At 48.5% G+C, this 22,454-nt stretch overlaps 1 protein-coding gene across 3 annotated transcripts; it reads left to right on the top strand.

The window, feature by feature from the left end:
- Positions 1 to 286: 286 nt before the first annotated feature.
- Positions 287 to 21,642, top strand: WSB2 (WD repeat and SOCS box containing 2). 3 transcript variants are annotated; one of them, XM_042909735.1, is made up of 9 exons: positions 287 to 377; positions 6,278 to 6,446; positions 13,338 to 13,582; positions 13,741 to 13,872; positions 17,133 to 17,233; positions 18,675 to 18,847; positions 19,602 to 19,712; positions 19,836 to 19,943; positions 20,620 to 21,642. In XM_042909735.1, exons 1-9 carry the CDS (start codon positions 365 to 367, stop codon positions 20,780 to 20,782), a joined length of 1,215 nt encoding a protein of 404 aa, XP_042765669.1. In that variant the 5' UTR covers positions 287 to 364; the 3' UTR covers positions 20,783 to 21,642. The 3 variants fall into 3 exon arrangements, with proteins under 3 accessions (XP_042765669.1, XP_042765668.1, XP_042765670.1); XM_042909736.1 differs by lacking the exon at positions 287 to 377 and adding an exon at positions 12,336 to 12,481 and having other exon boundaries at positions 6,377 to 6,446; XM_042909734.1 differs by lacking the exon at positions 287 to 377 and having other exon boundaries at positions 6,244 to 6,446.
- The last annotated feature ends 812 nt before the right edge of the window (positions 21,643 to 22,454 follow it).

Raw genomic sequence — 22,454 nt, 5'->3', positions numbered from 1 at the left:
CTGTCTGCGCCCCACCCCGCTTTCCTCTCAGCCGCGTAACCCTCCCCTCTGTTTTATCTTGCACCCCGGTTTCCTTTAGGTCCCCCTTCGGTTTTATCTTGCCCCCACTCCACAGTTTTCCCCCAGGCCCCGCCTCCCGTCGCCCCGCCCCCCGCGCGTCCCCGCCCGCGGCCGCCGCCATGTGACGGGAAGCAGCTGATGGCCTCTCCGGGCGGCGGCGGCGGCGGCGGCGGCGGCGGGCGCGGCGGCGGCGGGGCCGGGGCCAGGGCCGGGGCCGGGGCGGGCGGCGTGGGGGCGGTATGAGGGCCGGCGGCCCGGGGGGCTGAGGCGCCCGCCGCCTGCCGCGGGGCCGCACGCGTCCTCCATGGAGGCCGGAGGTGAGCGGGGTTGGGGTGCGCGGCTTCCCGCCGGGCGGGGCCGGGGCCGTTCTCCCCGGGGGCGGGCGGGGGCGCGGGCTCGGCCGTGGGAGGGGCGCGGCGGGGGGCGCGGGGCCTGGGCGGTCCGCGCGGGCAGGCGGCTGGGGGCGCGCCCGGCGCCCAGCTTTGTTTCACTTTCGCTGTCAGCGGCCGCCACCCGGTCTCCCGCCCGCTGCCGAAGCGACCCGAGGAGCACGGGCCGTTGCGTGCCGGGGATCCCCGTCCCCCAGGACAGTGGGGGGCTCCCGAGGCCCGACGCCTACGCCCAGGGAGAACGCGGGGGTTCGCCAGGCCCTCGGGGGGAGGGTGATACCCAGGGGGGTGGGTGCCCAGGTGCCAGGTGACGCAGGTCTGGATGGGAGTCCGCTCTGCCCCTTACGAGCAGTGTGCTCTTGGACGGACCGCATAAGTCGAGTCTGTTTTGTATCTGCAAAATGGGATAATAATAGCACGTGCCCCAGCGGGTGGTTGGGAGCTTCCCAAACTTGCATAGTCATAAGAATGGGGTCTGGGGTCCCTATTAAAAAAAATCTATTGCGAGCCTCTCCCGGTGGAGACTGATTGGTAGAGGTGGGGTGGGGCTGGGGATGTTGATCCTTGCTGGCGTGTTTGATAGGGCAAGTGTAGGAAATACTGATGGGTGGGGTTCATGCTTCTACCCTTGTTAACAGCTGTCATCAGAAGACGGTGTGGAAGTCTGAGAATATCAGATACACTTGGAGAGTCAGTCCAAATGAACATGTAATCTCGGAGTGCTTGTTATGTGTGCTTGTTATGGCAAAGGCAAAACCTCCAGGTTATCCCTCCGTCTCCTCCCTTCCACCCACCTTGCCTTTAAACCCTACCTGTACAGAAATTTGGGGTGGGCTTGGGGTTTATTCTGGGAGTTCCAACTCTTGAATATATACCCCCGTGCTTAAAGGCAGTGTCTTTAGAGAAAATTCTCAGAAGGGGTCAAGGCCTAGGGTTCAGAATTTGTTCCAGAACCTCTTGGTATTCTTCCAGCGAAGTTCACGCTTCTTCTTGGTCTGGAGAATTCTGATTGTTGATGTTTGTGTTTCCCAGGCTTATTTGATGGAGCCAGGGATTGTGGGTGGGTAGGTTCAAATCAGGGTATTCCCTGGGGTGGTGTAACTTTTTTTAATTTGGGAAATGACATTTCTTTGTTTGCCGCAGTCAGGCATTCAGTAAAAGGTGTAGAGGCAGCTCTCTCTGCCTTCCCATCCAGATAAGGGCTTTCTTTTCAGTGAGTGTGTTACCACTTTTTAAATGGCCCCTACTGTTTGTCTGAATCTTATGTGAATCTTTTTATAGCTTCCGCTGTTGTTTCCATTGACTCCTTATACTTAAAACTGAAAGCGATCTGTAGTTAGTCTCCCTTTTTAGCTGGAATCTGTTTCCAGTTCTGAGTTTTTCCTGATGATTGACGACTGTGTTTTGGGGTGTGGGCAGAGCTGTTGAGAGCTGCCAAGTTACTGTTAAAAAAAAAAAAAAAAAAAAAAAAGGCCAGAGAGTTTTATGTTCTTTTGAAACTGAATAAAGCCCATTGTAATGGGATTACAATGGACAACAGTAGGTATCTTCAGAGCAGTGGTTAGAATTCACTTATTCTTTCGACAAATATTTATTGAGTATCTACTGTGTGCCAGGCATTCTCTAGGCCAGCACTGACCGATAGAAATATAATGCCACATCTGTAATTTAGAATGTTCTACCGGCTGCGTGAAAAAAAAGTGAAACCAATTTTAAAATTGTATGTGTCAATCCAGCATATCTAAAATATATCATGTCAACATGATTGACTTATTTTAGGGTTTTTTTTTTTTTTTGGTACTAAGTTCAAAATCTGGTGTATGTTATATACTTAACAGCCCATCTTAATTCGGACTTGGCATATTTCAGATGGTCAGTGGTCAACTGTGGCTAGTAGTTACTGTATTGGACAGTACGGCTCAATAGCGAGCAGATAGGCAAGTTTGGGGTGTGGGTGGGGAAGAGAGAGGCAGTGAATACATGAAAACAAGTAAACAATCAAGAAAAGACGAGTGAGTGGTGCCCATAAAATTAAATGGGGTGAACGGAAAGAGACTGACTGATAGTAAGACCAGGAAGGTCTCAGAATGTGACATTGACACTGAGCCCCTGAATGGTAGGATGCAGCAGGCAAAGATCTGGGGCCTGCCAGGCTGTTTTCCAGGCCCAGGGAACAGCTAATGTCAAGATCGCAAGGCTGGACAAACCAGCAAGCTTCCCGCTGGCTGGAGTCCTAGCTTTCTTGTCTGTGCTCAGGTGAATCTCCTTGCACAGAAGCAGCCCATAATAAGTATCTTTCCATTCAGTCTGTTTGTCCAAGTACATCCCAATGATGGGATGTACAAAAACCCTGATCCGTGGGCCTTTTCACTAAGAAGGGCCACGGCAGGTGCAATCCCGGATGAGAGCTGGATCCTCTCGGCTCTGTTTTTTGTTTTTGTGGGGGTCTTTTTGTTTTGTTTTGCTTTTTAAGTTCTGCACTAATTGTGGCTTTTTCCCCCCAGCAGCCAAGTTTAGTTTGGGTTCAGACTCCCCTTCAGAATTTCTTTAACTCTAGAAACGAAGAGATAGGAGTCAGTGAGTTCTTTTCTTCTTTTGGCTCCTGGATTCCTGAGCCTGAAATAGCAGGAGATTAAATCTCCATATCACGGAAATAGAGTGTGAAATCTGGGTATGGCTCATGTTTAAGAAGCATTTCGTATGAAATGTTTGGCATAAGCGTCATAATACTTTAAGGGGCTTCATCTTGTTTATATTTAAAGAGGTATACCACATATATTTTTTTCAGCAAATACTGACTGACTGCCTGCTCTCTGCCAGGAACTCCGCTACGCACTGAAGAGAAACATACAAGGTCCCTTTTAGCATGGAGTTGGTGTCCTGGTTGAGGGGAGACAGATACTCCTCATCGTGGTGATTGTGCTATAAAGAACATGATGTTGAGGAGTTGTGAAGGAGATTGACTTGGGGCAGAGAAGAGCACTGTAAGGAGTTGTTATTTGAGCCAAGACTGAATGAAGAGAAGGGCCAGTCATGGAAGGGCATTCCAGGCGAAGAGACCAGCTGGTGCAAAGGCCCTGAGTTCGGAACTAATTGGGCACTGTGAAGGGGTGAGTGAAGGCTGGAGTCAGGGGCAGGGAGAGGAGAGTCATAAGCCCAGGTGGGGTTGAAGGCAAGGGGCCAGGTTATGTAGGACTTCAAGGGCACAGTAAGGAGTTTGAATTTTTAAGAGTGGCTGAAACTGATCACTCTAGGAAGTGAGGAGAATGGATGGCGGGGGCCAGAGTGGAAGCTAGGAGAGCAGTTGGAAGACTGCTCGGTGAGAGGTGATGTTGATGAAATGGTTTGCATAGATTAGAATAGTAGCCATGGAGATAGAGAAGTTAGGTTTGCCAAGTGTTTTGGAAACAGCCCTGATAAAACTAGTTAATGGATTTGGTTTGGGAAGGAAAGAAAAGGAGTCAAGGGGGACCCCTTTTTATGTTGTGCAAAGCCTCCACAGTGCAGGTTGTGGGAGAAGTGACCCAAGTGTGAATATTCTCAGGGTGGGATAGAGACGTTTCCGTCTAACAGGAAAGAATGTGCCTCCGCATCAGTCGATGACATCCAAGTTGCTCCCCCTTCGCTCTCCCGACATTTTCAGCGAGATAGTCCTTAGTTGTGGGGCTGTCTTGTGCACCGGAGGATGCTTGGCAGCCTCCGCGGCTTCTGTTCATTAGATACCGGTAGCACCACCCCCAATCACGATGGCCAAAATGTCTCCAGACAGCGCCACGTGTCCCCAGGGGGCAAAGTCCGTGGAGAACCACTGGATTACGGGAAGGGGGCATTGACAGAGATTAGGGCCAGGCCACCACAAGAAAATATCCAGGAATAACGAGAATGAAGACAACACCACAGGGGGTGGCTGGGTAACACTGAGAGACCGGTTTCGGATTTAAAATATAAAGTAACTTCTTACCATGCAGATAGTCCCATCCAAAGGAATATGCTCCCGTAGACCAGTGCTTGTGTAGATGAAAAGATCTCACGTACAGATTTCTAGGAGGAATTACCTATACAAATAACAGTTTAGACAGACCCAATGTATTAAAACCTAGATTTATACATAGAACCTCAGGAAATGACTATTCTCTTTGCAAAGGAAACTTCTTAAATTTTCTTTAAATAGCAAAGCCACCAAAGGCTTGATAGGATTAAAATGCTATTTAAAGAGAGAATCTTCAGCAGCACATTTATTTTATAACACAAGATCATACCCACATCTATAATGCATATACCAGGAGATATTCTATGTATACAGACATGCATCTCTCTATGTATACATGTTTACCACCCGTTTCATTGAACACAAGATACCAAGGTTCATATGTATCACTGAGAAAAAATGCTGCCTATTTAGCTATAAAAATTCACCGTTTGTAGGATATATCCTGATTTCAGTGGTCATATATGTGAAAAGACCTATAAAGATGTCTCCTAAAATATATGAAATAGGGGCGGTTTAAATCAGTATCTATCTGGTAACAGGTATAAAAAGGGTCAAGGTCTTGAAACTAGTGAAGTGGAACATAGACATCAGGAAATGACCTCATTCGGAGTGGAAGCCAGTTTTTATATTAGTATATATCATAATCATAATTAGTAGTCAGAAAATCAATTCTGAATGCCTTTAGCTTACGAGCTTCCATTGAGAACCTTCCTCTGGAGTAGAGGCTTGAACTAGGAAATGCCCTTCAGGTGGAGGAAGAAACACCAGCGCAGCACGTGCTGTTCACAAGGCACTGTGCTGGGGCCCTGAGAGAAATGAAAATGAACTCCTTTTGGTGTTTGAACAAGGGCGCTTAAATCCTGGTGGCGGGTGGACCAGAAGGAAATTAGTAAACTATAGGAGAGAATGAAGTCAGCAGGGTGGGACTCACTTCCGCTTTAGTAGAGATCATAGAGATAGGGATGTGTGCTAGGGATTCTCAGAAGCTCAGGTGTGCATACCAGTGAGCTGTGTGCGGCCTGGCCAGGTGAGACTCGTGTGGCCAGAGGTCATGGAAAGGAGGCGGGGCCGGTGGTCTGGGGTTCAAGGCCCAGGCTCCACTGCTGTTCTGTGTACACAGGTGGGAGCCTGGAATGTGTTTGAGAGAAATGTCCTGATGTGATGTGTGTTTCAGCTTTAGCGGAGTTCCCTGGGGCGGGGAGGAAAATCAGGAGAGTCTTGTAAAAAAGATCTGGGCAAGATGGGATGAAGGTTTAAAACCAGAACAGACCGGAGATGGAAGTGGAAGGCCAGATCAAGAGGTCTGAGCGGCAGGAAGCTGGGCAAGCGCTGAACATTTTAGCCTCCGCGATGGGGAGGATGCCGGTGAATGAGAGGGAACCTTCTCGTGTCGGATATTCCTTCTTTCACCTGCTTCCCAGTGGCAGGTTCTTTTAAGGAGACTTTAAATACATTTGAAGGCCTCCTGATCTGCACTGTCTAGCTAGCGTGGTCCAGCCTGGTCCGTCTCTCCTCTTTCTTCCTCTTCGAGCATTCATAGGAAAACGAGGCCTCCATTCACTGGGTTCACTGGCACAAAGGTTACTGTGAGTCACGGTTAACCAGCGGTGGCCAGTGCCAGAACTGAGTAACCGCACTGGAATGTGGCCTGTGGCTACTGCTATTGCGGCAGGTCATTTAAATGACAACTCCCTCCCGGAATCCAGAATATCACCCATTGCCTTGGGGAGACCGCGGCTTTCCTGGGTCTGAGTCAGCGGGGCGGTCCGGAGCCCGGCTCCCCACTTTCCCAGGGAAGTGAGGGTGTTTGTCTGAAGCATGCTGTCTCCCGTCTCAGAGGAACCGCTGCTGCTGGCTGAGCTCAAGCCCGGGCGTCCCCACCAGTTCGATTGGAAGTCGAGCTGCGAAACCTGGAGCGTGGCCTTCTCCCCAGATGGTTCGTGGTTCGCGTGGTCTCAAGGACACTGCATCGTCAAGCTGATCCCCTGGCCGCTGGAGGAGCACTTGTAAGTTCTCTCGTACCCAGACCCAGAGGAGCGAGGGAGTCCTCACGGTGGGGAACTTGAGAGTGCTTTCCCAGATTACTCCCTACCCTTTGTGGGTCTCCCTGCCCAGGAGCAGGAGAGAGGGAGTGGCTGAAAACCAGGAATTGATCATTGGGGTTTCTGGAGCCCCCTCACGTTTGGTATGTGTGAAAATCAATCCAGTGGAGATGATGTTATCCGCACTGTCATTTTTTAACAGCTTTAGTGAGCTGTCATTTACCCCGCATACAATCTGCCCATCTAAAGAGTACAGTTCAGTGGCTTCCAGTAGATTGACGGAGTTGTGCAACCATCACCACTATCAATCTCAAAACCACTGTCCTTGCCCCAGAGAGAGAGAGCTCGCATCCCTTAGTTGTCGTCCTCCAGTCTCACTCTGTTCTCCAGCGCCGAGCGGCCGCTAATCCACTTTCTGTCTTTACCCGTTTGCTTCTCCTGGACATCTCACATAAATTGAATTGTACACCGTGTAGTCTTTTCTGACTGCTTTCTCGCATTTAGGATTTTGTTTTCAGTTATCCGTGTTACAGCATGTATTCCTACTTCCTTTCCTTTTATTGCCAGATAATACTCCATAATGTGGAGACGGCACGTTTTGTGTATAATCTGTCCATTGGTAGACACTTAGGTGGCTTTCCCTTTCTGGCTATTAGGAATGACGCTGCTGTGAACATTTATGTGTAGGTTTTGGCGTGGACGTATGCTTTCAGTGTTTCGCTGCATGAGAAACAGACTGTTGAGCAGGGGGCTGTAGCACTCTGCAGTCCCACCAGCAACGTGCTACTTCCCCATCCTCACCAACACTTGTTGTCTGTCTTTCTGATTGTGGCATAGCCGTCCTGGTGGGGCAGGAAGTGGCAACTCATTGTTTGGATTTGCATTTCCCGATGGCTTCTGACGCCAAGCACCTTTACTTATGCTTTTTTTTTTTTTTTTTTTTTCCTTATGCTTCTTGATCCATCGCAAATCTTCTTTGGAGAAATGTCCATACACATTCTTTGCCCATTTTGCTTTGAGATGTTTATTTATTTTTGAGAGAGTGCAAGTCTGGGAGGGGCAGACAAAGGGGGACAGAGAATCTGAAGCGGGCTTTGTGCCGACAGCAGTGAGCCCGATGTGGGGCTTGAACTCATGACTCTGGGATCGTGACTTGAGCTGAAGTCTGTTGCTCAACCGAGTGAGCCACCCAGGTGCCCCTGCCCATTTTTAAATTGGGTGTTTGGTTTTTTTCTGATGTTAACTAGTTTCTTTCTGTGGGGTTGGACAGGTCCCAGCATCCGAATGCTGTGAGCGCCTGGTCAAAGGGCCCAGCGTCTGCATTTTCTCATTTGTGGCAGGGCAGTTCCATGTCTGCCTTTATTTATTCAGCCAGTATTGTTGGAAATCTTTTTTGGCCTCACACCGAGCCAGGGTCTGAGAATCCTGAAAGAAACCCAGCAAGGCCCCTGCCCTTGAGGGTCTCATTTGTTTCGTATTAGGCGTTTCTTCACATCGCGCATTAGATTTAACGTTTAATGTTTCCTAAGTGGAGTCTGAAGCTCCTTGCCTTGATGACAGGCACCGCCGAAGAGAACTCGCTGAGACGGTCCTCTGCACGCTGCTGGGTTTGAGGGATGTCCATTTGGCTGTTTGGCAGGATGCATCAAGGACCTTGAAACTGTTCTCCGGCTACCGGGGATCTGGGATATGGGGTCATCTGTTTTTATTTACATACGCTGATTTTTGTCCCGGAGTTGGTTCTGTAGTAGTGACAAAACAGAAATCCCTTAAAATCCAGTGATGAGAGGATGGTGCAGGAACTTACGGCATTGCTATAGGGTATTTTTGCAGCCATGAGAGATTTTTTTGCTTTAATCATGATACTCAGTTTCTTCTGTGTAATCAGTTTCATGAGAATGCCAAAGCCATTCTTTTTTCTTATTGAGCTCCTACTGTAAATGTAAGAGACTCAACTGTATATCCAGTCCGGTACGAATTTAGTCAGAAAAAGAATTTTTTAAAAAAGCATAAAAATGGAAACTTTTTCCAAAAATCACTCCTATCCAAACATCTGCATTACCACAGGTAAATATATCCTTCTAGTATGAACTTAGGAAAACGGAAATTGGAGTATTAATCCTTTTTGTGTCTCTGTTCTTTAAATATAACGAGAGAAATGTTATTGTTTAGTATGTTAAATGAGAAGTTACTTGTTTTAGGGAAAAATCACACATTGTGAAGAATAGTAACTTAGGATAATGCTTAATAATATAAGGAAGGCTTACTGAAAAAAGTAAGCTATAAAACCATATATGTAATATGGTCCCAAATTTGTCTTTAAAAAATGTGGGGGTGCCTGGGTGGCTCAGTCGGTTAAGCGGCCAACTTCGGCTCAGGTCGTGATCTCGCAGTTTGTGAGTTTGAGCCCCGTGTCGGGCTCTGTGCTGACAGCTCAGAGCCGGAGCTTGCTTTGGATTCCGTGTCTCCCTCTCCCTCTCTCTGTCCCTCCCCCACTTAAACTCTGTCTTTCTCTGTCAAAAATGAATAAATGTTAAAGAAAAAAAAATTTTTTAATGTATGTACATACACGTAAATAAAAAAACTGATCTGAAATGTTTACTCTGGTTAGAGTGGTGTTAGGATTATGGGTAATTTTTATTTTATTTGTCTCCCTTCCAAATTTTTCCCATAGTTCTCTATTATTTTTATAATTTAAAATAATTGATATTCTTAAAGTCCTTTAAAAGGGGAACTCTGAGGTCTTTATATTCTTGTTTGGATTGTTACACATTAAAAAAAATTAATAGCACCTTTGGTATTGAGCAAATAATCGATACTAACCAGAGAATTGTATTTTAATAATTTTAGAAATAAAGTTTTTAGAAGCTTAAATTGCAGTGAAGTTAAATTCCCCCTATGACCCTCCCTTGCCGCTAGCCATCCCCTCCCTATGCATGCACCACCTCCAACCCCCCCCACCCCCCCCCCACCCCACCCCCCGATGTAACTCAAGGGAGTTGATTCAGTGGCAAACTCCAAAGTCCAGGGGATCTGTCGAGTAGTAGGCTTGGATACCCAAGACTTAAGTTCTAGTTCTGCCCCAGATTTTGTGACCCCATGATAGAGGTCTTAGTATCTCTTTCTAAATTTTTTTTTAAACATTTTATTTATTATTTTTTTTTAAATTTTTTTTTTAACATTTATTTATTTTTGAGACAGAGAGAGACAGAGCATGAACGGGGGAGGGTCAGAGAGAGGGAGACACAGAATCTGAAACAGGCTCCAGGTTCTGAGCTGTCAGCACAGAGCCTGACGCGGGGCTCAAACTCACGGAACGCGAGATCATGACCTGAGCCGAAGTCGGCCGCTTAACCGACTGAGCCACCCAGGTACCCTAACATTTTATTTATTATTAAGAGACAGAGAGAGACAGAGCATGAGCATGGGAGAGGCAGAGAGAGGAGGAGACACAGAATCCAAAGCAGGCTCCAGGCTCTGAGCTGTCAGCACAGAGCCTGACGTGGGGCTCAAACTCAGGAACTGTGAGATCATGACCTGGGCCAAAGTCGGTCGCGCAACCGACTAAGCCACCCAGGCACCCCGAGTGTCCAACTCTTAATTTCAGCTCAGGTCATGAGCCAAGGGTTGTAGGATATTGCCCCGTGTCGATCTCAGTGCTGACCATGGAGCCTGCTTAAGATTCCCTCCCTCTGGGGCGCCTGGGTGGCGCAGTCGGTTAAGCGTCCGACTTCAGCCAGGTCACGATCTCGCGGTCCGTGAGTTCAAGCCCCGCGTCCGTGAGTTCAAGCCCCGCGTCGGGCTCTGGGCTGATGGCTCGGAGCCTGGAGCCTGTTTCCGATTCTGTGTCTCCCTCTCTCTCTCTGCCCCTCCCCGTTCATGCTCTGTCTCTCTCTGTCCCAAAAATAAATAAAAAACGTTGAAAAAAAAAATTAAAAAAAAAAAAAAAAAGATTCCCTCCCTCCCTCTGCCACTCACCCATGTGCACGTGCTCTCTTAAAAAAATTTTTTTTTGAATGATAAAGCTCTAAGCCAGGCCCAGTTTAGGACTTCTTAGCTCTGTTTCCTGTCTCCCCCATCCCTGAGGATACTTCCTCCTTGCTCCTGACTTTAGCGTCTGCCCATACCCAGGATTAAGCCCCCTTTTATTTACTCAGCAATTCATTCTTCTATCCTGGCCTTTTTCTCTTGTACCTCTCAAAATCTGACATATGCCGTATGTGTGCGTGTGTCTATGTATGTATGTATACATATATATGCGCACACACACATATATATACATACATACATGTGTATATATATAATTTTTTTTTCATTCTCTCTCAACTAAAATGTCAGGTCCTTGAGGGCATGGTTCCCTGCTGTACCACGGGACTCTAGAACAGGTCTGGCAGATGAATGGTCTCTCCCTGTCTTCAGCTCTCCTCCTCCATTCTTCTGAAACACAGGTCTGATTAGGTCCCGTAGCTGCTTACACAATTCCAGTGGGTCCTCACGGTAGTGGGATGAGAGTCGAACAACGCGGCCAGGCACTGACAGGGATGCACAGGAGGGTGCTTGCTCTCCACTGTGCGGCCCCCCGCCCTCAGTGTGCACCGATCACACCTCTCAACACCACTGTGTTCCTTCCTGTTCTCCACAGAAGACCCTGTCCCAAGCTCCTTTACGTGGAAAATCTATCCTCATTCTTTTTTTAATGTAAAAAAAATTTTTTTAACGTTTTATTTATTATTGAGAGACAGAGAGAGACAGAGCATGAGCATGGGAGAGGCAGAGAGAGGAGGAGACACAGAATCTGAAGCAAGCTCCAGGCTCCGAGCTGCCAGCACAAAGCCTGAGGTGGGGCTCGAACACACAAACTGCGAGATCATGACCTGAGCCAAGTCGGACGCTTAACCAACTGAGCCATCCAGGCGCCCCAGTATCTCTTTCTAGAGAAAGTACATTAAAAAAAAAAAAGAGAGAAAGTAAATTTATGATACTTAAATGAATTAATCTGCAGCTATGCCTTGGGGCGCCTGGGTGGCTCAGTCAGTTAAGTGTCCGACTTCGGCTCAGGTCATGATCTCATGGTCCTGAGTTTGAGCCCTGGATCCCGCTTTGGATTCTATGTCTCCCTCTCTCTCTGACCCTCTCCTGTTCACACTCTGTTTTCCTCTCTCTCAAAAAATAAACATTTTTTTAAAAATGTGCAGATATGCCTTAATTCCTTTGGAATAAAATAGCTACTACAGATTATTCCTTAATTCAAAGGCAAAAGTTAGGATTCTATAAAAAAATAAAACAAATGGAACTTCGGTGGTTCCCGGGTGTCCTATAAAGCTTTCCCTGCGTCTTGCCTTTTCTATGCTTCTTCCCTGGATGGCAGACTCAGGCCCCTGTGCCTGGGCCAGACAGGTCTACAAAGCGTGTGGGTTGAGCAGGGTCAGTCGAAAAGACATTATCATATTCAGATGTTTGTCAGGACGACAGGTTTTCAAACTGCATTGGCCATTGAGACCTGGGGTCAGCAGACTTTTACTGTGAAGGTGCAGATGTTAAATATTTTTGGCTTTGGGGGCCATACGGTCCGTCGAGACTACTCAGCTCTGCCGTTAACAGCGGAAGGCAGCCATTGATGGTATGTGAAGGAATGAATGTGGTGGTTTCCGATAAAACTTCGTCTCTGAAAACAGATTGCTGGCCTGGGCATAGTTTGCCAACCTCTGATTTCAGCTAATAGAGTTTTAGAGCTGGAGGAGCCTATGTTTGCCTCAATTCCATCCCCTCCCTTCTAATTTTACAGGTGAGCTTAGTGAAAATTTTGTAATAGATTTCAGCCACACACTTGGCAAAAATATGATTTACTTACAGCTTTGGGGGAACAAATCTAATACATAAAGACGTCCTGTTATGTACACGCTGAGTATGGGATTTTTCATGGAATGGAGTTCCAGCTTCCTCATCTCCATTTCCCCCAGTTTGGTATGCCCGGAGTATGGTCAGGGCCACCCAGAAAGGTAGGACTTAACACTTGCACTGATAAAGTATACTGCAGATGGGAAACTTTGATGTTGGGGGCTGAACCCCCGGGGCTGTCCAACTTCTCAAGCCCGTGAGGTGGTGTCTACTGGGGGGAATGGTGGGCGGGGCCTGTGTCTTCTGTGACTCATCTGGGCCTGTGTTTTACCGTCAAGTAGAAGGTAAAAGCGGGGGGTCCGGCCACGGGATCTTTGAGGTCAGTGCACTTCTGCACAATTCGGTGGGCTCTTTCTCTCCTTGATCACCTCACTGGTCGGTTCCTGTGCTGGACATACCGTCAGAGAGGTAAGCGAAAGAGCCTCACTGATTGGTTGGAACACAAAGCGAGTGAAGGTGGAAATCAGCGTGTACCAAGCAAACTGTGTTGGCCGGAAGAGGGTTTATTTTCCCGCTCCTTGGGGCTTTCTAAGCTCGAGATAAAGGGGCTCATCAGGCAGGGGAGTAGCAGATGGGTATTTCAAGTTCTAAGATCTGTCCTAGTTCCAAAGCTACGGCATGCCTTCTTCCTCATGGGAAACACTGAGTGCATCTTTCCTTCCGTGCACCAAACCCGAGAGAACTTTCTGAGGAAGCGTATGGCTCCCTGGGGCTTCTGTGATCTAGTTATCCCACAAGGCGGGTCACCCCGTTGCAGGGCTATCACAAATGGGTTGAACCAAGGCTCATGAAGTCTCTGTTACATGGATTCTAAAAAGAAATGAAAAGTCATGCCAGAATTCACGGAAGGCCAATTTGTTTCTAGAACTTTAATGTCTCAGATACCCTAAAATGAGAAGTTGGTTGGTTGCCTTGGTGACAATTTTAGACTCATGAAGGGATCTCTGCTTCCTCCAGCATCCCTAAAGGGTTTGAAGCCAAAAGCCGGAGCAGCAAAAATGACACAAAAGGGCGAGGCAGCCCAAAGGAGAAGACTCTGGACTGTGGGCAGATTGTCTGGGGTTTGGCCTTCAGCCCGTGGCCTTCTCCACCCAGCAGGAAGCTCTGGGCACGCCACCATCCCCAGGTGCCAGACATCTCTTGCCTGATCCTCGCTACAGGACTCAATGATGGGCAGATCAAGATTTGGGAGGTGCAGACAGGTAGGTCATTTCTGCCCGCGACAGGGTCTGGGTGTGCATGTTCTCATCAGGGATCACGGGGGCCGCCAGGCCCCCAGCCGGCTGAGGGGTGTGGCTGTGACCAGCAGACCGGGTGCCTCCTCCTTCCCACTGACCGACTGCTCCTGCTCCCACGCCAGGGCTCCTGCTTTTGAATCTTTCCGGCCACCAAGATGTTGTGAGAGATCTAAGCTTCACGCCCAGCGGCAGTTTGATTTTGGTGTCAGCATCTCGGGATAAGACTCTTCGCATCTGGGACCTGAACAGACATGGTATGGAGGTGATGGCACCACCGAGCGGCTCCGCAGATAACCATATTTGCCCCTTTCTCCACGTGACCCATGTCACCTTTATCTAGAACAGTGTTTCGCAACCAGTTTTCCTAAGGGGTCTTTTAAGACATTTTTTCCTAACCTTCCTCATCCCCATGAGATACTAGTATTGAGAATATACCATTTACTTAGGCACTGAGTGCGTATCTGTGCACATAAAAAAAGTAAGACTCCACCCCTATTGAAAATACATGATAGAGCATAGGTTTTCTCAACCACGGCATCGTTGACATTTTGGGCACAGTAATTCTTTCGTTTTTGTTTTTTTTTTAATGTTTATTTTTGAGAGAGAGAGAGAGAGAGCGCACAAGCAGGAGAGGGGCAGAGAGGAAGAGAGAGAGGGAGACACAGAATCCAAAGCAGGCTGCAGGCTCCAGGCTCTGAGCGGTCAGCACAGGGCCTGACTTAGGGCTCGAACCCATGAACTGCGAGATCGGGACCTGAGCCTAAGTTGGACGCTTAACTGACTTAGCCACCCAGGCGCCCCTGTGCATGATAATTCTTTGTTCCAGGCCGTCCCGTGCGTTCTGGGAGTTGAGCAGCACCCCTGACCCCTGCCCATTAGATACCAGGTGCACCTTTTCTTGTTCTGACAACCAAAATGTGTCCAGACACCACGCCCTGTCCATGTGAAGGGCAGAGTCTCCCCAGGTTAGGAACCACAGATCTAGAAGTCCTCCGTGTGGGATACTTCCTGTCAGAAATCATGTTTCTCTGTGAAGCAGAATCTTTGCCTAGAAGAAATCTCTTAGACTTGAGAGGGTCAACTTTCGTGGAATTTTGCTGTGAGCAGAACCGCATACAGGGGTGGCCAGCAAAGAATTCCATACATCTCCAGTATTGAGCTTTAACTGGAAAGGTGACATAGGGAAGGGGAATTTATCTCCAGGCCACTTCTTCCCCACGTGGGCAGGGAGTCAGGGGCTGGAGGGAGGAAATGGCGACGTGGACAGTTGATGAAGAGGGCGTTCATCCCTGATAACGCAGAGGGACCGGTATTCCTGCCTCAGCCGTGACGGGGCCAGCTCCCCACAACCATGAGCTACTCCTGCCCTCTTAGAAACAAGCCTGCTGGGGGCGCCTCGGTGGCTCAGTCTGTTGAGCGTCCGACTTCAGCTCAGGTCATGATCTCGCGGTCTGTGAGTTCGAGCCCCGCGGAGCTTGTTTCAGATTCTGTGTCTCCCTCTCTCTTTGCCCCTCCCCTGCTCATGCTCTGTCTCTCTCTCTCTGTCAAAAATAAATAAAAACATTAAAGAAAAGAAACGAGCCCACTGACTTGTCAAACAGCCAAGGAGGTGCTTGTGGTGTCCTTATCCAGGGGCATCTGGTCACCAAGAGAACTCTGGCAGTTTCTGCCCTTGGCTGTGGCACGTGAAGTCATAAGATAGGTCTGCTGCCTGGGAAGGCTTCTTCCTCCAAGGTGGCGCCATTTTTAATGCATCCTGGGGCAGCTTGTTGCCACCATGTAAGGAAGGTTCTTGAAGCGACTTGAAAGTCTTTCGGTGGTTAGGTGCTCCTGGGTGGCTTTGTGGGTTGAGCATCCGACTTCGGTTCAGGTCATGATCTCGCGGTTTGTGAGTTCGAGCCCTGCCTCGGGCTCTGTGCTCAGAGCCTGGAGCCTGCTTCGGATTATGTGTCTCCGTCTCTTTCTCTGCCCCTCCCCTGCTCACATTCTGTCTCTCGCTCTCTCAAAAATAAAAAAATTAGAAAAAAAATTTCTTTTAAATAATAAAACCTTTCAGTGGTTGGGAAGGCAGGACTAGCTGAAGGGGACTGGGAGCAGGCCAGTGCACTAGGGCATTCCCAGGAGGGGAGGGGATGAAGTCGTGTTCCCAGGTCCTGGGCCTGGCCCTACCCTTCTGCCTGAATTTGTTCAACACTCACAGCCACCCTGGGGATAGGTGCTGCTCTGATATGATAGCTGAAGAAACCATGACTTACCTAAAAAAAAAAAATTATATGGACCCACATACATATATGTAAACTCTTCAATGCATGACTCTCTTTGTTCATGTAAACTTTTTCCCCCCTTTTTCCCCTTTCAAACCCGAGTTCGTCTTGGTACCTCCTCCTACCCCGTCTCTTTCCCCATCTCATCCTCCCCTCCCATTGCATCCTTCCCTGTATTCCCCCGGCAACCTCCTGGCCCATGCTCGCAGCCTTCCGCATTCCCCTGTATACTTACTTGCATATTCCTGCTTGGAATCAGGGGTCAGTTATGGATTTGGGAGTCATCGTTCCACAAAAAGATTCATGTTATTCGCATATTTTCTGCAAATAGTACTCCATGGAAATTCTAATTTTTTTTCTTAATGTTTATTTGTCTTTGAGAGAGAAACAGAGCGTAAGCAGGGGAGGGGTAGAGGGAGAGGGACACACAGAATCCGAAGCAGGCTTCAGGCCCTGAGCTGCCAGCACGGAGCCCGACATGGGGCTCGAATTCATGAACCGCAAGATCATGTGACCTGAGCCGATGTCAGACGCTCAGACGCTCAACTGACTGAGCCACCCAGGCGCCCCTTCCGTGGAAATTCTAGGTCCCTAATGCCATCTGAATTAACGGGGTAGATGTATTCCATATATTTACCCATTCTCTTATGCTTATGGATGGACATTTTAGTTTTTCCCCAAAACAGAACTGGAGAGGTTATGTAAGTGGCCCTTATGTGCTGAGGAAACCGTGGAGTCAGGGTTCAGACCCAAGTTCGCCTGACAGCAGAGCACGTGGCCCTCATTACTCTGCACCGTTGCTCATCCAGACACTCTGGGGAGGGTGAGAGAGCAGGAGAGGGGGAAGCCATTACAGAGTGTAAATGACAGAAGTACAGATAAGACAGTCTCAAATTTGGGAGGATGCTTCAAAGTTCTAGAGGTGGTTGAGGGACCTAAAAAGAATGTTCTCTCATGTCAAAGGGATCTGTCAGATCTGATCTATGTATAGCCTTTCCCCCATTGATCTGGTGGGTTTTGGTGAAACAGAAAGTAGTGATTTCCTCGGGGATCAGAATATCGTATGAATCGATTTCAGCGTTGAATGACAAATCCTGTCTTCTTCCTCTGCGTGAAAAAAGTGGGCCTTCGGGCTCAGCTGACAGAGAACCAGATGGGTGTACTGGGCAGGTGGGTGACCACCAGCTCTCCGGTCTTCTGACTTTGTGGTTTCGGGAACTGGCTCACCATTCGCTCCTTTTCTGTGCCAGGTAAACAGATCCAGGTGTTATCGGGCCACCTGCAGTGGGTTTACTGCTGCTCTGTCTCCCCGGACTGCAGCATGCTGTGCTCTGCAGCTGGAGAGAAGTCGGTAAGTCTCAAACGTTGGGTACCATTTTCTCTGCCGCCTGAGTTCTGCGAGACCTGGAGGTCTGAATGGGCCTCGCGTGAGAGGGAAAGTAGGCCCAGTGCCTCAAGATTCATGTGCAGACCACCCCCGACAGAAGGCGCGCTTGTGGGCCGTGACCTCCTCTTGCACACCTCTCTTCTGATACGCACTTTGACACAAACCAGAAGAGAGGAGATGTTGGAAGTGGGTGGTTGCTCTCACCACTGGATGAGGGCTGTCTGCCTTCACAAAATGGTAAAGGTGTGCTTTTTAAATTTCTTTCCCCTCCCCAGAGTCTTAAGAATTTAAAAGTTGTTGGGGCGCCTGGGTGGCGCAGTCGGTTAAGCGTCCGACTTCAGCCAGGTCACAATCTTGCGGTCCGTGAGTTCGAGCCCCGCGTCAGGCTCTGGGCTGATGGCTCGGAGGCTGGAGCCTGTTTCCGATTCTGTGTCTCCCTCTCTCTCTGACCCTCCCCCGTTCATGCTCTGTCTCTCTCTGTCCCAAAAATAAATTAAAAAAAAAAAAAAAAAAAAAAAAAACGTTGAAAAAAAAAGAATTTAAAAGTTGCAGCCCATGTATGGGTCTAACTTCCTTTGAACCATTTAACTTGAATCTACAGAATTGGGAATGCCATTTCAAATCAGAATGGACAGTTACGTGTGGAACTTTGTCCTGAAATCCTGTCCGTTATTTCAGAAAGTATTAGAAACCCAAGAACAGTTTGGGAACGGTTTGTTTGAAGTTTAGATCTGTATTGAGCTATTTGCTATGATCAACCAAAGGTTAAGAGTTCACTATATGGTACAGCCCAGGTGGTTGGTTAATCATTCGTTTGGGGTTTGGAACTACGTGAAACCGAGTTTTCTTAAAGGGAAGAGAATAAAATCCCGTTTTTAACGATTAAAGGTTTAAAGTGATGAACTGTGTCAGACGTACGCACGATCGTGGGGCAGATTTCCACCATTCTGTGAACTCGTGGTGTAAAATGGCTCGACAGGGTACGATCGCTTTGTTGGGAGCCCTGGTGTTCACCTCGGACCCTGCTGTTTGGTTTTAAGTGAAAGGACAAGATAATTCTTGGCTTAGGTCTGCATTAGCATATACTGTGATCTTGCAGACAGGGTTCAGAAGCAGAACTCAGAGAACATTTAGCTGGTGGTCTTCCTGAGCTTGGCTGGGTTTATTCTCCCTTACAGTAAGCTCCTCGAACGTGTACGTTGGTTGAGTGCCTCCAGAATTCAGACCTGTTTCTTTACTTAGACCTTTATGATGCGTTCTGGAAGAGCTGTACAAAGCGGGAGTGGAGAGCTTGGCTTCACCTGGCCACGGGGCCTGACGTGGGCATCGCTGTGTCGCCCGCTCACCGTTCACATTCTAAGCAGTTTGCTGCCACCCCTGACCAGGCACCTGTTCCTTTCCACAGGTCTTTCTGTGGAGCATGCGGTCCTACACGTTAATCCGGAAGCTAGAGGGCCACCAAAGCAGTGTTGTCTCTTGTGACTTCTCACCTGACTCCGCCTTGCTCGTCACGGCTTCTTACGATACCAACGTGATCATGTGGGACCCCTATACTGGCGAGAGGCTGAGGTCACTCCAGTAAGGACGGACTCCCTGCTTAGGACTTTCTTGGGGGGGGGGGTGGGGTGGGTGACTGATGAGAAAGCTGCCTTGGGTTAGGCACGTCCCTCGCAGAGTCCAGGGCATGGGAGGGGACAGTCTGGGTAAAAGGCACAGTGGGCTCGGTGTTTCCCAGGCGTTGGCTTGCAGGGGCACCTCGCCGTCAGTTACATTCTCAAATTAGACCCGAGGGCTTCAGGGCTCCTGATACAGGAGGCGGTGTGTACTCTGGAGTCAGCGTTAACGAAACCTCAAAATGACTCTTTCTTTCCATTTACTAATAACTGTAGGAGCAAATTCAGAACAGTCTTCTTACTGAAACTGGTATTTCCAAAATGAATTTTCATGTTCTCACAAACTTGGTCTTTTTCTCTTTGTCTCTGTTGTTTTCTGAAGCAAATAATAGGCAGTCCTATAATTATCATGTATCTTAACCTAAAAAAGGCTTTCAGTTTGTACTGTGGTATTAAAGTGAGGGCTGACCTACTTTGCATAAGGAAATCAGCGCAGGGAGCGCGACTAACCCTTCAGCCCCTTCCACGAGACACCTGGAGCCTTAGGAAAGGCGCTTTTTCCCCCCAGTCTGCTTATCCTGAGGTTTTCCAGATGGGGTACGAGACGGGTCTTGAGCCTTTCCTAGTCGCACCATTTTGGCCTCCTGCCTGGGAAAGAAGATGAAGGGTGGAGAGTGGCCCATCACTCCAGGCCTGTCATCCTGTTCCTTTCTCCTCAGCCACACCCAGCTTGACCCCCCCATGGACGACAGCGATGTCCACATTAGCTCCCTGAGGTCCGTGTGCTTCTCTCCCGAAGGCTTGTACCTCGCCACGGTGGCGGATGACAGGTAACGAAGAGACACCTCTGTACGGGGCCTCGGAGCAAGTCCCCGCAAGTAATTGTAGCATTACCTTCTGGCCTGGCCTCAGGTCTGCTGATGCGCAAACGTGTCTTTTCTCTCTCCGTCCAGACTCCTCAGGATCTGGGCCCTGGAACTGAAAACTCCAATCGCATTTGCTCCTATGACCAATGGTCTTTGCTGCACATTTTTTCCACATGGTGGAGTTATTGCCACAGGGTATGTATCTGATAGCTGAACAGATGGGTAGCAGTTTCTGCTGAGTGTACTATGCAGCTTTTTAAGGGAAGAAAGCCTCTAGAATTTTCTTGCCTACGGTGAAGCCTTTAAAGAAATCCAAGAGGACACAAAATTCTAATATTCTGTCCTGCCAATACAGGTTATCATTTACTCTTAATGTTCAATCTAAATGTAATTAAAGAGCTGTGATTCATGCCACTTAATGGGCCAAGTTCACAAGGAAGCAGAAATTGAGACGATGCAGAAATTTATATGGGAAACCATTTAGGGCAGAGACCACCTTACAGGGAACGTCCATAATTCAGGAGGTGGCGCTCTTCCCTCCGTTACATTTGAACTCACGGTGTGATCCAGAAGGGCTGTGCTCCCAGATAGCCCTTTGGTAGCCCACCTTTGGTACCAAAGGTACCCCTTTGGTAGCCCACCTTTGGTACCAAAGGTGTCTTGAGTTCCTCTCATCCTCCCCGCAGCCTTAATTATTCAGCATTACAGCCTTCACATCGATTCCAACCATCAGGGTTGCACTTAAGCGTTGCAGTTCACTCTCTGGGTGTCTCCTGCCGATGCAAGTCAGAGGAGGAACGTGAATACCCGTCACAGTGAAAACATGTATTTCTGAGGTCGGCCTTAAAGCGTCGTCTCTGTTTTGTTTCAGGACAAGAGATGGCCACGTCCAGTTCTGGACAGCTCCGAGGGTCCTGTCCTCACTGAAGCACTTATGCCGGAAAGCCCTTCGAAGTTTCCTAACCACCTACCAAGTGCTAGCACTGCCGATCCCCAAGAAAATGAAAGAGTTCCTCACATACAGGACTTTTTAAGCCACGCCCCATAGTCTTATACTTGTTTTCTTGGTAGCAGGATAAACCTCCCTGGCAGGGGAGCAGCTGGAACCAGGGGCCAGTCGTCAGGTCTTGGCTCCGAAGATCATTTCTTTTTGGGACTGTGAACAGAATGTAGCGAAACCAGATACCAGTGGACTAGTCACCAGGGATTTTCTCCGTGACATGGGGAGGTCAGTCACAGAGGGGGACTCCGGCTCCGCGACAGCTGAGCCTTCCCTTAAATCCTGAGTCCGCTTACAGACAGCAGTGCCCAACACCTTTTAAAGTCATGGTTTTGATTCAAGCGCAGTTACTCATGTTGATTCGGTAAGAAGGGTCAGCAGGCCTCAGGAGCCTCTGTGTCGGGGCGGAGTTGGGTCCCTCGACTGGCAAGCGTGGCTTCTGCCCCGTACTTAAGCGTTGTCGTGTTTCACACACAGTGGTGACACTGTTCTGAAGTTCTCTCCTGCTGTGTCAGAGTGGCTTTGATATTGGCAGGTGCCGTCCTTCCTCTGGCTCCCCTCTGACCGGCAGGACAAAGTTTTCACGGAGCCGTGTGCCGTGAGGTATTGACTAAATTGCAGCTGACTCAGAGGCCGTGCTCCCGACTGATACACTATAAATGGCTTTTTTTTTTTTTTTTTTTTTTATAAACAGTGGTGTGCATGTGCAGGCGATGACAGATGTGTATGTCCGGTCCCACACAGATGTCCCCCTAAACTGCATGACTGTTCAGATGGCCACCGCGTTGCAGGTGTTTGCCATTTGTAGCATATTTATTTGTATTTTCTCAGCAGATGTTAAGGTACAACTGTGTTTCCCTCCACGGTATCTAAAAACCATAGTTGTTAAGCCGACCAGTTGTGAAGATGTCTCTTCTTGATTGTGTAGAGAATTGGTGTGGCCGCCCCTTCAGCTGATTCTCGTGTACGCGGTCTGCCTCTGCTGCGTCACCTCATCGGACTCCTCAGCCGGTGTCACCTCCGCCCCTTCACAGAAATAGCTCCTTGAAAGTACTGTTCTCCTTCCTTCAGTGGCATGTCATTATCTGATCAAGACACCTCATTCCAATGAAATCTGCCTTTGGAAAATTTAATATATTTTAAATTATTTTAAAAGAAACACAACACCTTATCCTTTGGCTTTCTTACTAGGTGCTTTTTGGAGGCCAGTGTAACATGATAAAACTTGTTGCAAAAGTATGAGAGTCCCCTCTACCACCTTTGTTGCCGAAGAAAAACATTTCTTTTCAAGATGAGAGGCTTCCATTGAAGGGAAAGTTAAAAAGCTTTTGGCTCACCGTTTCATTTTTTCCACTAAGAAAAAAATACCACCTCTCAAACCAAGTGAGTACAGCAGGACAGCGGGGAATGGCTGGGGCCAATTTTCAATTTTGTGGTTATCTTGAAATGTCACAGCGTAGTCTGAGAGGCTCTGGGCGGCTTCCCCGAGGCCCCACTTTGCCATTAGCTGCAAACTTTGCTTGGTGTCCTCGGGGAGCGGGTTGAACGCCAATGATGGAAGTAACCACCTTCTCCCTTTTGAATAGTATAAGAACCGGACACCTTTGTAAAGAATAGCCTCCGAGGAGAGCTTATTCTGTGATACCAGAGACGGGGGAGGCTTTTCACACAGATGCAAGTTGAATGACCGCGTGTTTATAATCGGC

Source organism: Panthera leo, chromosome D3, assembly GCF_018350215.1.
Source record: "Panthera leo isolate Ple1 chromosome D3, P.leo_Ple1_pat1.1, whole genome shotgun sequence".
NCBI classification, from domain to species: domain Eukaryota; kingdom Metazoa; phylum Chordata; class Mammalia; order Carnivora; family Felidae; genus Panthera; species Panthera leo.
Note: the sequence above shows the minus strand (reverse complement) of the source record. Positions and strands in the feature narration are given on the sequence as shown.

Bases quoted from the DNA above. Each gene is read 5' to 3' on its own strand.
- WSB2 (XM_042909734.1), top strand. From the start codon at position 6,259: ATGCTGTCTCCCGTCTCAGAGGAACCGCTGCTGCTGGCTGAGCTCAAG. The intron at 13,583-13,740 runs GTAGGTCATTTC...CTCCCACGCCAG, and splicing joins GATTTGGGAGGTGCAGACAG to GGCTCCTGCTTTTGAATCTT. The intron at 19,944-20,619 runs GTATGTATCTGA...GTTTTGTTTCAG, and splicing joins GGTGGAGTTATTGCCACAGG to GACAAGAGATGGCCACGTCC.